The following is a 14,095-nucleotide window of genomic DNA, read 5'->3' on the forward strand; positions in this document are numbered from 1 at the left end:
AAAGAAGCTTTCATCACTCTTTATGGGAGGATAAGTTAATTCAAAATCAAGTTGGCAATATCTGATCAAGTTGGAGATTTTCTATCTAAGAAAAGAAATTCTCCTACACATGTGCAAAGGATGCATATAGGATGGATGGTAAATACAGCATGTTTGTAAGAATAAATAATTACTGAGAAACAGCCTAAACGTCCAATGGAAGAGAAACTAAGGAAGTTTAGTGGACAGATCCAAGCAACACTGAGGAAGTAAATCAATGGGGAGGGACTGATTCAGGAGTCAGAGAGTGAGGTATCAAGGGTGATGCCTGTGTTTTGAACTTGCTGAACAACACCATTCCCTGAGATAGGGAGAAATAGAGGAAGGACAGGTTTGGAGGTGATAATTGTGCATTCTGCTGTAGAGGAACCTCTGATGGCTGTGCAGGGGTATGTTCTGTAGGCAGCTGGAAAGGTGGGCCTAGAACTTAGAGAAGCCTTGGATGGAAACATAACTGGGGGCAGGGAAGGAGAAGCTCATCTGCAAATAGATAGTGAGTGTAAATGAAGTTGCCAGGTGAAATAGAGTGAAAATAGAGTCTAGGACTGAACTTTGAGGACCTGCAACTATATTTTTAACAACTTTATTGAGGTATAATTGACACACAATAAACTGCACATAACAAAAGTGTACAATTTGGTAAGTTTTGACATATATACCCCCATAAATCCATTATTACATTCAAGAAAATGAGCATGTCCCTCATCCCCAAAGTTACCAATTGTTCCCTTGCAATCCTTCTGTCCCTCCTCTCCCCATTTCCATCTCCAGCAAACCCCCTGATCACTTTCTGTCACTATAGATTCACTTGTATTTTCTGGAATAGTATGTAAATGAAATAATCAAAATGTAGTCTTTTTTTTCTTCTTTCATTCAGCCTAATTCTTTGGCGGTCCATCCATGTTGTTGGTGTATGAATAGTTCATCCCTTTTTTGTGGCTGTTATTCATTGTGTGGATATACAATCTGTTTATCCATGCACCAAATCATGCCCATTCAAGATGTTTCCACTTTGGGGCTACTACAAATAAAGCACCTATAAATATTGTGAAGTCTTCATAGGACATATGCTTGAATTTCTGCTGGGTAAACATCTAGAAGTGGAATATCATATGGTAGGTACATGTTTAACTTTTAAAGGAACTACCAAACCATTCTCCAAAGGAGAAGTCCCATTTTATACTCCCAGCAGCAATGTACGGGAAGTTCCAGTCACTCTGCATCCCCGCTAGTAGTTGGTAAGGTCAGTCTTTTCATTTTAGCCATTTAATTTTAGTTATTCTAATGGGTGTATAGTGATATTTCATTGTGATTTTAATTTGCATTACCCTAGCCACTAAGGATGGAACTACAGCTTTTAGCAACTGGAAGAAGACTGAATCTATACAAGAGATCCAAAGGTATAGGAGAAAAAAAAAAAACAGAAAAATGTGACATCATGGTAGTCAACAGGAGAAATTATTCAAAGAGAAAGTGGTCAATAGGGTCAAGTGAGGCTAATTTGACGATTGAAAATTCTCTTTTGGATTTGGTGAAATGAAGGTTACTGGTGTCTTTATCAAAATATGTTCTAGTAGCAACTGAATCCGGCTTCCAGCCTCTTTCACGTGTTCAGAATGAGTCCCATTACACTGCCTGCTGGGCAGCACCCACTCCTCAGGGGTCTGAGTCCCTGCTCCACAGGGCCCCTTCTCCAAGCTTCTGAGGTTAAAGCACCAGCTGGTACTTCTTTCATGTGGTTTCAATTTTCTAGGGGGTGTCAACGGTTTGGTTTCCCGAGAAGCCAACTCTAAAATCCAGATTAGCATCCAAAAGGCTTATTAGGGAGTGGTCTCAGGATCATTACCTCTGGAAGGGAAAGGAAAGAAGCAGGATTGGGCAAGGGAGGAAGTGGGCTATGATGCAGTCTCAACCAACAGTTCAGCCAACCCCCATGGGCAGGTCCGTAGCTGGATGGCCCTTCAGTATTGTCCCTGTTTGGGACAAAGGAGCTGAGCCACCATACCCTACATGGACTAGTCATTTGATATAGCCTGCTTCAGGAGGGAGCTGAAAGGTGTCTCTTCCAGTGGAGGGTAATTCCTGTAGAGGGCTGAAAGCTGAGAGCCATCATCCAGCAGCACCCCAAGCAGCTTATTCCCTTCAGTCTTGGAGGACCTGAGTGGCATACTACAGTGTCCACTACAAGAAATTTCTCCTTCAATCTCTAGGTTCTAATAACCCCAACTTCTTCCCTTGGTTCTCCACCTAAGAACAGGAGCCACTTCCTGCAGTTACTATCTCTAAATTATACCAGAGCCTCCTTTGTGCTTCTTCCATTTTCCAAAACCTGATTAAGCAATTCCTTATGTTGAATTCTCTAGTACTGTTCCTGTTTTCCTAACTAACACACCCCTCCACCCAGATGGCTCCAAAACTGTTAGGGAAGGTAGACGTGAAAAAGCCACACTCTTGACTAGATTTTGTGGCCTACTAACCAGGTCATTCATAACCTAGGAAGGTCAATTTGGGAAATATTAGGATATGTCTTGCTGTCAGCTCACACAGACTCCCAGAATCATCTGCAAAGACCAATATTTCAGCACAGAAATCTGGAATGTGTCCTGGGCGTATGCCCTGCAGGTAGGAATGTGCTTGAACTCTGAGCTCCTTCGAGCCCCAGTGTAATCCATTTACTGCATTTCTGACATATTAATATACTAAATGGCTCCCTCGTGATCTGAAAATGTTAACACAGTCACAGCCTGAGCGCCTGACTTCACATAGAAATGACTCAGGCTCAGGGATAATTGGGGCTGAAAAGCAGTATAACGGTATTGCAGGAGCAAGAATGATTCAATGGTTTGTTTTTTTTCTTTCCATGTCTCAGACTGCACCAAAACTGATTTTTGGTAAGACTGAAATGCAAGAGACCAAGATTAGTACATCCTAAATAAACAGGTCTTGTCAACTAATCAAGTGTCCTTCACATCTATATGTAGTCATATCAGCTTCAGGAGATATGCCTGAACTATAATTCATTCCCTGGCTGTCATCACCAGCACAAAGAAGTAATCAGAATACAGGCCCACTTCTGTTATTCAGAGCACATTTTATTAACACAGAAAGACCACAATGCACCTTATTAATCTCACAGGGGGAGTTTAGACCCTGGTAAGCACCACTCCTGTAGTACAGAATAAACTTGGTTACAAAGGGGAAGCAAAACACATCATTATTACCAAAATTCCTCACTGATGACAATGCTTACCCCCCAAAAATGTATTAAAGGCTTTAAATATACAAATCTAAAAATATGTTGTGACATTTAACATTGACTTAATTTTTTTAATATGCTTTAAAATATACTGAGTGTCTCTCCCTCTGATTCACCAATTATGTGAAGAAGACTCTTTCATTGTTTTTCTCTCAAACTTCTATCCTTTTCTCTGTCCTTGAGCAGAACTGGGGGCTGGACAGATTCCCAAGGCGGTGACTATGATACCTGCTCCACAACCCTCTTGTGCTGGCTCCGGAAGTGACCCTCGCTGCTGGGGGACACCTGCTTCTGTCGTTTCACTGTATTGGTCTTGCCAGCTGTTTCGATCCAGGGGTGCTGAAGAACCTGATGAGCTGTGTAGCGCTTTTTGGGGTCTACCACCAGCAACCGGCTCACCAGATCTTTAGCAGCTGTTGGAATGAGAGAAGGGGAAAATGTGATGAGTGCAGGTGGTTCTGAATTTTTCTTCCCCACACATGAAATAAGAACATAAACATTCACGTCAGCACCACGGCTGGCTGAAAGCCTCCTTCATATTCTAGAGCAGCACAGTCCAATAGAAGACAGGAACATTCTCTATCTGCACTATCTACCTGCGATTATTGAGCATTTGAAATCTGGCTTGTGAAACTGAGGAAGTGAATATTTATATGATTTACTTTGAGTTAATTTACATTTGCATTTAAATAGCCACGTGTGGCAGCAGGGACGGGGGTTACCATGTTGGACAGCACAGCTCGAGAGGACGTTCCTTCATTTCTCTGGAATCGCAGGGCCAGACCCACTCTTACCATCCCTGGCACTCAGGGCAAAGGAACAAATGGAGACCACATGCTATACATCTACATACTTTAAGGTTTCAAATCGAAACTAACACATTGTTAAATAAAATATGTTCAATCTTTCCAAGTCAATACATATGCCTTCACATTGACAAAACTGAAAACCGTGTAAAGAAATCTAAAAAGTAAATAGTGCAAATTCAAAAATAATTTTATTTTCTGCCCAAGACCATGACTGATTTTAGAGAAATGAGGGCCCAACTGGTGGGCCCAGCAGCAGGCAGAAAGCAGAAGAGATTTCCCCCTGGCTTGCTGGCTCTCCCAGCCTGGCTCATTGAGACTGCTCTTCCAATCACTCAAGATATGCACAAGAAGAAAACATCCACTTTTTGTTGTTGTTATTCTTTGCCTTTATTGAAGGCTGTCTCTTACTCAAGACCAGCTGCTTACCCACCAATCACCGCTCCCCTCCCCCGATGTCCAGCCACCTCCCGAGCACAGAAGGCCCAGATTCCTCCTACACCACCCAATTCAAGCTGGGAAAATTCTGCCCCAAAAAGCCCCAGCCCCACCACTGCCACATCACTCCCTCAGGGTCCTCAAATGACTCAGAGGCTGGAAGGTCAGATTTAAGTTGAGAATCCTGACTCTTGTGTACAAGTGTGGACAACCAGACACCCCAGCCAACATGTCCAAGCTCTGTCTACCCCCTCCAGATGGCCACTCCTTGGCCACTTTATGGCATAGTGGGAAGAGGCTGGAAAGAGGTCTCACAAACCTTGGATGTGGGCTTGGGCCATTTGGACAGGGAATTCAGGGGCCCTAAGGAAGTGATCTAGAAGAGGGGACCTGGGCTCTGGGGGCACATCCCCTAGGCCCCATACTCTCCTCACTCTGTAGAGAAGGGTGTGACTACAGCAGGGCCCAGGACAGGGGCCACCCATGCCCAAATCTAAGGAGGGCTGCACAGAACTTTCTAAAATGATTTTTAGTCCCTCAATTCCCAGCTGCCACTGCCTTGTCAGCTCAAGATCCTCATCTACTGTGACAAGCCACCCTCTCCCTACCTTATTTAAAGGGGGGAAAATGAAGATTTTCCCTTCCCTCATCCTCCAATCCCAGTGAGGAAATAGAGGCTAGGGATGGAGGCAGTTCAATAACTAAAATTAAATAGCATGTTTAGGGAAAATTGAAAAACAAAATGTTATCACGCCTATTCTACTTTATTTTTATTTTTATTTTGAACCAGGGTCTCTGTCACCCAGGCTGGAGTGTGGTGGCACAATCATAGCTCACTGCAGCCTCAAACTCCTGGGCTTAAGTGGTCCTCCTGCCTCAGCCTCCAGAGCAGCTGGGACCACCCCTGGCTAATTTGTTTCATTTTTTTGTAGAGAAGGGGTATCGCCAGTTGCCCGGGCTGGTCTCAAACTCCTGGTCTCAAGCAATCCTCCCACCTGGGCCTCCCAAAGTGCTAGGATTATAGGTATGAGCCACCACACCCAGCCTCCTATTCTACTTTTTAAGCTAAAGACTCAAAATCCCCAATTATCTAGCTCCCAGTTTTACAAGGACAGTGAGTAGTACAGACAAATCAGTAGAGACAAGGGGAAGGATTTCATTTGGAATCAAATGGAACAGAGGGCCAAAAGCAGGGAGGACCATGCATGCTCCAAGTCACTAAAAAATAACTGAGATCTTCATTGCAGAGCCCCTGTGCTTCAAGTGTGCTGCTATAGGACCCTTGATTATGCATGTGTAAAATAAGCATTTTCAGTCTGTTCCATTCACAAACACTTCTGCATATAAGATGGCCTTTCTCTTTCCAAAGGGGAGTTACAATGTTTCTGATATTTTTCTGTTCTGAGGTTCTTGAATTGCCTTAAGGAAAAGTACTTGGTGACTGTAACTGGTGGTTGGGCTTTTTCACTAAATCTCAAAGCAAGCCATGTTTTCAGAGTGCTACACAAACCTACATGAAGCTACTGAGGAAGTAAAGGCTGAGACATGACAGGTTGACAGTCCAACTCTGCACCAGGCACAGTGGTGGGTCCTCTACACATCTGACCTGAAAAACCTATCCCCTCCTCTGCTGTGTGAGGAAGCCCCAAATCTCACCATCAGAGATATTGTCCCAGTAAGGGGGGAGGAACTCAAAGTGGCCCAGCTGGATGATGTTAAAGAGCTCGTCCTGGTCCCTCTCAGGGCTGCGGAATGGGGGAAAGCCACACAGCAGGATATAGAGGATCACGCCAGCAGCCCACATGTCCACCTCCAGTCCATAACCTGCGCAGACAGAGGCAGAGACACAAGCAAACCTGAGACCAGGCAGGGTCAAAGGTGATGAAATAAATGATGGAGTATTGTGGTTCTAAATAGATCTAAGTCATAGAGGATCCCAGCTCTCAGCAACCAAGAGCCACTTCCAAACACAGCTCCCTGCTCACTCCTATACATAAGGACTCTACACCATCATTACTCAAAGTGTGGTCCATGGATCACTGCCACTTTGCAATGCCTTATTACTGGTCTGTAATAGAATGAGCACAGAAATTGAAAGCAAGTGTTTGGAAACTCTTACAGCAATTTAACAAGACTGTGACACTCAGTTGCATGATTGAAGGGCACATCTCGTTGAACAGCACATACATCAGTTCAGGCGTTGTCAAACACATGTAGTGAGTCACATGTGGCACAAGATGTGTTCTAGTCACATGCAGCAGGACTGTGAGTCCACACTGTACTGGAAACTTTAAAACTTGACCCTTCACTGGAGGTAGAGAAGCCCCAGTCTACACTAGCAATCTCTGCTTCCTATATATCCATTGCCTTCTCTCTCACTTAAAAAATATCATTTACTGGCTTTTTAAATGATTTTTAAAAGACTGATGTTTACTGGCTGTATCCCCACATGTGCACACACTGGTACACAACACACACACACACACGCACACACCCATATAGAGACATGTATACTTTTCTAAATAAAATTTTTATTTACTTTTCTAAATAAAAATAGGATCACATTGCACCTATACTCTATTTTATTTACTGAATATTATACAATGACATTTCCAACATAACAATTTCCTATGAAAAATAACAAAAATATTTTTTACAAAAATGATTTCTAATAACTATTAGTATCCCCTTTACATAATAAATCCCTATGTTGTAATTTAAGTTTTTACTAATTTTTTTACAACTGTAAGGAATTTTCTGATGAGCATTTATTAAATATTTGTGCACATGTCTGATTATATTCCTAAAATAACCTTCCAGCAATGAAATAGACAAAGCAATATACAGTAAAGGTTTTTGATACATATTACACATTGTCCTCCCAAAACTTATCACAGCAATATAGACATTTTCAAACACTTTCTAACTTTTTACAGTTAGAAAAAGAAAACACTTGACCACTGTAATTTAGAAGTTAGATATTCATAATTAAGCCCCAGAGTAAGTTTGTCAAAACACAAATCTGCAGGAAAATATTAAAAGAATAAGTCACTAATGACCTCTTTTGGTCTTTTCTCAGTTCTCAACCATCTCACTGTTGAGAGGGATTGATTTTCCTGGACCTCATCAATCCTAGAAATGTCCCTTGGCCTCTGTGACAATGCACTTTCCAGATCCTCTCTGGGCTGCTCAGCCTTTTCTCTGCTGACCCCTCCTTCCTTCTCTCATCCCTGAGCTCTTGGCCTCCTCAAGAATCTGTCCTTGGCTCTCATTCCTGGCATCACCAAGGAGCCCATTATCAACCATCTCTGTGTTGAGGAGTCTCAAAGCCACATGTTCTGCTCACAGCTTCACCTCCTTGCCAAGTGGACAACTCCATTATCCATCCTGATATCACTACAAAGTCAGTGTATTCAAAATTAAACTCAGCCCATCCCCCTATCTCCCAAAAGAGCTATCCTTTCCAACACCCTGTTTTAGTTGGTGCTACCACCAATATGTGGTTTTCCCAAGAGTTCGTGTTGCCTATTTGCTTTCTTTTCTTCTCTTATCCAGTTCATCGATGCCACACCAAGTCTAAACATCTCTAACCAGTCTTCCCATTTGTGGAGAATTTAAGCTCAACCTACCCAACTGATACAGTTTGGATATTTGTCCCCTCCAAATCTCATGTTGAAATGTGATTCCCAATGTTGGAGGTGGGGCCTGGCGGGAAGTGATTAGATCATGGGGGTGGATCCTTCATGAATGGTTTAGTACCATCCCCTTGGTGACAAGTGAGTTCTCACTCAGGTAGTTCACTTAGGATCTGGTTGTTTAGAAGTCTGGGACCTCCCTCTCTCTCTCTTGCTCCCAGTCCCACCATGTAACATGCCGGTTCCCTGTCACCTTCCACCATGAGTGTAAGCTTCTTAAGCCCTTATCAGAAGCAGAGCAGATGGCTGGCACCATGCTTGTACAGCCTGCAGAACCCTGAACCAACTAAACCTCTTTTCTTTATAAATTACCCAGCCTTCGTTATTTCTATAGCAACAGAAAAACCTGACTAATATACCAACCAATTGTGTTTCTCTCTGGTCCATTGAGGCTACTCTTCTCCATGTCTCTAACACCTGACCTCATGCATGTTGTCATCTCCTCATCTTTTTTTTTTTTTTTTTTTTTGAGCTGAAGTTTCACTCGTGTTGCCCAGGCTGGAGTGCAATGGCACGATCTTGGCTCACTGCAAACTCCACCTCCCGGGTTCAAGCAATTCTCCTGTCTCAGCCTCCCGAGTAGCTCAGATTACAGGCATGTGCCACCATGCCCAGCTAATTTTTTTGTAGTTTTAGTACAGACAGGGTTTCACCATGTTGGCCAGGATGGTTTCAAACACCTGACCTCAGGTGATCCACCCGCCTCAGCCTCCCAAAGAGCTGGGATTACAGGCATGAGCCACCATCCCTGGCCATCTCCTCATCTTAATTATCCTGATGCTTCTGCTGCTGGGAAACTATCCGTCCATCCCTTCTCCCTGTCACCAACCCTGCAACCCAATGAGAGTCTTCCCAGCTTACCAATGGTGGGTAAATTGGTTTCTCCTGGAGTGCCACAGTAGTCAAATAGTCATTCATATATTTAGAGCCATATCATAACTATTATTTCCTTTTTAAATGTTTTAGAAAGTTTGTCACTAAAACAGCTCATTGGATCCTTGCATAATATATAAGTAGGTAATAAATATTCACAGAGTTCATGGAGAAAAATGGGATCCTTTTCCTTTAAATGCAAGGCTGGTGAAGAAATTTTTAAACCAAGTACCATAAGGACTGCTTCAATTCTCTCCTATTAGAGATAGCCTTGGGTCAGTAGCCCAAACGGCCTTGCTTGCTTGAGTTCCCCACCCAATTCTCCATCATCTTTCATCTCACTGTCCTGCCTAAACACACTAAACACACACACACACACACACACACACACATGCACACACACTGATCCATTGACTGTAACAAGGGCAGCCCTAATGAGGAGAAAGCTCTCATGCTTTGGTGCAGCCTACTTTAAATATTTTCATTGAAGTCCAAATCCAAGCCTAAGTGTCAATTCTCTGAGATTTATTCCATATTGAAAACTAGTAAATATTACAAATGAAACATTTGTTAGTAAGGGAACTAGAGTCCCACAGATCGATGTGTAACACTTACCTTTCTCAGAAAGAATTTCGGGAGCTACGTAAGTTGGGGTCCCACACACAGTAAATATAGGTCTCACCACATGCTTTGCAAGTCCAAAATCAGCCAATTTCAAGGTAGTAGATTTGTCCTCATTTCGCTGAACCTGTAAGAAACCAAAATCCCCAAACCACCAAAATTGTGATTAGAACAAAGAAGGGATACTAATGAAACAACAGGCATGCAAGGTCAAGAAAAGCAAACCATAAACCTATATGAGATTACAGCTTAGCCCAACACTGACAAAGCTAACTTGACCTCAATGACAAGGGCTCACATTTTCAACTAAAGAACCAATGAGTTAGATTTACTAGGCCGTCCAATATGGTAGCACCATATTGTCACAAGTGGCTATTTAAATACATTAAGTAAAATTAAATTTAAAATTTAGCTTCTCAGCTGCATTAGGCACATTTCAAGTGCTCAAAAGCCACTTGTGGCTTGTGGCTACTATATTGGGAAACACAGATAGACACACTTCCATTGTTGCAGAAAGGGCTATTAGACAGCATTGACTTAGAACAAGGATCAAGGATACTTTGAGCACAGACTAGCTTTCATGAGCATTAGAAAATGCCTCTGGGCAATGCAAAGGCTGGGCAGAGGGAAAAAAGAAAGGAAAAAGACTGGGAATTAAAATGAAGAAGTATGGGGCAGGGGTGAGGGGGAGATGGGGACAGTTAATTGGTACAAAAAGAATACTTAGAAAGAATGAATATGACCTATCATTTGATAGAAAAACAGGGTGACTATAGTCAATGATAATTCAATTGTACATTTTTAAATAACTAAAAGGGTATAATTGGATTGTTTGTATTAGGTTGGTGCAAAAGCAATCACACAAGGATAAATGCTTGAGGGGATGAATACCCCATTCTCCATGATGTAATGATTATGCATTGCATGCCTGTATCAAAACATCTCATGTACCCCAAAAATATATGCACCTAGTATGTACCCTGATATGGTTTGGTTGTGTCCCTACCCAAATCTCATCTTGAATTGTAACTCCCACAATTCCCACATGTTGTGAGGGGAACCTGGTGGGCAGTAATTGAATCATGGGAGTGGGTCTTTCCCATGCTGTTCTCATGACAGTGAATCAATCTCATGAGATCTGACAGTTTTAAAAATGGGAGTTTGCCTGCACAAGCTCTCTCTTTGCCTGATGCCATCCATGTAAGATGTGACTTGCTCCTCCTTGCCTTCCACCGTAATTGTGGGAAGGCCTCCCCAGCCATGTGGAACCATAGTCCATTAAACTCCTTTTTCTTCCTGGTCTCAGGTATGACTTTAACAGCAGCACGAAAATGGACTAATACAGTAAACTGGTACCAGTCGAGTGGGGCACTGCTGAAAAGATACCCAAAAATGTGGAAGTGACTTTGGAACTTGGTAACAGGCAGAGACTGGTACAGTTTGGAGGGCTCAGAAGAAGACAGAAAAATGTGGGAAAGTTTGTAACTTCCTAGAGACTTGTTGAATGGCATTGCCCAAAATGCTGATAGTGATATGGACAATAAAGTCCAGACTGAGATGGTCTCAGATGGAAATGAGGAACTTGTTGGGAACTGGGACAAAGGTGACTCTTGCCACATTTTAGCAGAGACTGGTGGCATTTTGCCTCTGCCCTAGAGATTTATGGAACTTTGAACTTAAGAGAGATGATTTAGGATATCTGGTGGAAGAAATTTCTAAGCAGTAAAGCATTCAAGAGGTGACTTGGGTGCTGTTAAAGACATTCAGTTTTATAAGGGAAACAGAGCACAAAAGTTTGGAAAATTTGCAGCCTGACAATGCAATAGAAAAGAAAATCCCATTTTCTAAGGATAAATTAAAGCCGGCTGCAGAAATTTGCCTAAGTAATGAGGACCCAAATGTTAATCCCCTAGACAATGGGGAAAATGTCTCCAGGGCATGTCAGAGGTCTTCATGGCACCCCATCCTATCACAGGCGTAGAGACCTACAAGGAAAAAGTGGTTTTGTGGGCTGGGCCCAGGATCCCCATGCTGTGTGCAGCCTAGGGACTTGGTACCCTGCCTCCCAGCCGCTCCAGCCATGGCTGAAAGGGGCAAACATAGAGCTCGAGTTGTGGCTTCAGAGGAAGCAAGCCTTGGTCGATTCCAAGTGGTAGTGAGCCTGCCATTGCACAGAAGTCAAGAATTGGGGTTTAGGAACCTCTGCCAGATTTCAGAGGATGTATGGAAACGCCTGGATGTCCAGGCAAAAGTTTGCTGCAGGGGAGGGGTTCTCATGGAGACTCTCTGCTAGGGCAGTGCAGAAGGGAAATGTGGGGTCGGATCCCCCAAACAGAGTCCCTACTGGGGCACTGCCTAATGGAGCTGTGAGAAGAAGGCCACTGTCCTCTAGCCTTCAGAATGGTAGACCAATGACAACTTGTACCATGCACCTAGAAAAGCCACAGACTTTCAATGCCAGCCTGTGAAAGAAGCCAGGAGAGAGGCTGTGCCCTGCAAAACCACAGGAGTGGAGCTGCCCAAGACCACGGGAACCCACCTTTTGCATTAGCATGACCTGGATGTGAGACCTGGAGTCAAAAGAGATCATTTTGGAGCTTTAAGATTTGACTGCCCCGCTAGATTTCAGACTTTCATGGGGCCTGTGGCCCCTTTGTTTTGGCCAATTCCTCCCAGTTGAAATGGCTGTATTTACCCAATACCTGTACCCCGACTGTATCTAGGAAGTAACTAACTTGCTTTTGATTCTACAGGCTCATAGGAGGAAGGGACTTTACTTGTCTTGGATGAGACTTTGGACTGTGGACTCTTAAGTTAATGCTGAAATGAGTTAAGACTTTGGGGAACTATTGAGAAGACATGATTGGTTTTGAAATGTGAGGACATGAGATCTGGGAGGGGCCAGGGCAGAATGATATGGTTTGGCTGTGTCCCCACCCAAATCTCATCTTGAATTGTAACTCCCACAATTCCCACATGTTGTGGGAGGAACCCAGTAGGAGGTAATTGAATTATGGGGGTGGGTCTTTCCTGTGCTGTTCTCTTGATAGCGAATCAGTCTCACGAGATCTGACAGTTTCAAAAATGGGAGTTTGCCTGCACAAGCTCTCTATTTGCCTGCTGCCATCCATGTAAGATATGACTTGCTCCTCCTTGCCTTCCACCATGATTGTGGGAAGGCCTCCCCAGCCATGTGGAACCATAAGTCCATTAAAACCTCTTTTTCTTCCCAGTCTCAGGTATCTCTTTATCAGCAGCATAAAAACAGACTAATACCCACAAAAATTAAAAATTACGAAAAATGAGGAAGTAAACTAATAAGCAGGAGAGATATGTTAAATACAGGCCCTCATTTGGAGGGGTGGGGGATTAAGAATCAAACAGGCCAGGAGTCTTTGAACAATTCCAACTCCAAGACTTGCGGCTGGATGGTCTTGGACAAATTTCTTTACTCATCTGAGCCTCTGTTTTCTCATTTGTTAAAAAAAAAAAAAAAATGGGCCGGGCTCGGTGGCTCATGCCTGTAATCCCAGCACTTTCGGAGGCCAAGATGGGCGGATCATGAGGTCAGGAGATCAAGACCGTCCTGGCTAACACGGTGAAACCCGTCTCTACTAAAAATACAAAAAATTAGCCAGACTGGTGGCGGGCGCCTGTAGTCCCAGCTACTCTGAAGGCTGAGGCAGAAGAATAGCGTGAACTCAGGAGGCAGAGCTTGCAGTGAGCTGAGCTCGCGCCACTGCACTCCAGCCTGGGCGACAGAGCGAGACTCCGTCTCAAAAAAAAAAAAAAAAACGGGGTGGGGCAGGTGCAGTGGCTTACATCTGTAATCCCAGCTCTTTGGGAGGCCAAGGTGGAAGGATCACTTGAGGCCAGGAGTTCAAGACCAGCCTGGGCAACACGAGGAGACCCCACCTCTACAAACAGTAAAAATATTAGCCAGGCATGGTGGTGCATGCCTGTGGTCCCAGCTACTTGGGAGGCTGAGGTAGGAGGATCACTTGAGCCTGAGAAGTCGAGGCTGCAGTGTGCCATGATTGCACCACTGCACTCCAGCCTGAGCAACAGAGTAAGACCCTGTCTCAAAATAAAAGAGGGGAGAATGGGAGTGACAGTTTCCAGCAAATAGGCTTATGTCACGAGTTTCATTCAATGTCTGTAATCTGCCTAGCAAAGTAATAGCTCTAGAGTGACCAAAAGGCCCAGTTTGCCTTGGACCTCCACCAGGTTTTAGAAAAGGGTAGAATTGGTCAATTTTTAAAATAGAGAAAAGGCACACTCACCTTCACTCTGAATGAATACAGAATCTCAAATGCTCCTTCCTTTTTCCCATTCAAAACTTATCCCACCTGTCTCACTCTTTCAAA

At 43.6% G+C, this 14,095-nt stretch overlaps 1 protein-coding gene across 1 annotated transcript in view; it reads right to left on the minus strand.

The window, feature by feature from the left end:
- Window positions 1–3,110: 3,110 nt before the first annotated feature.
- DCLK3 (doublecortin like kinase 3) overlaps window positions 3,111–14,095 on the minus strand; it is a 50,018-nt gene continuing 39,033 nt past the window's right edge. The window contains exons 3-5 of the mRNA XM_055381781.2: window positions 9,723–9,855; window positions 6,196–6,363; window positions 3,111–3,708 (exon numbers count right to left, since the gene is read on the minus strand). Coding sequence (XP_055237756.2) covers window positions 3,515–3,708; window positions 6,196–6,363; window positions 9,723–9,855 — 495 coding nt within the window. The 3' untranslated portion in view covers window positions 3,111–3,514. The remainder of the gene's footprint in view (window positions 3,709–6,195; window positions 6,364–9,722; window positions 9,856–14,095) is intronic.

The sequence above is a fragment of the Gorilla gorilla genome, chromosome 2 (assembly GCF_029281585.2).
Source record: "Gorilla gorilla gorilla isolate KB3781 chromosome 2, NHGRI_mGorGor1-v2.1_pri, whole genome shotgun sequence".
NCBI lineage: Eukaryota > Metazoa > Chordata > Mammalia > Primates > Hominidae > Gorilla > Gorilla gorilla.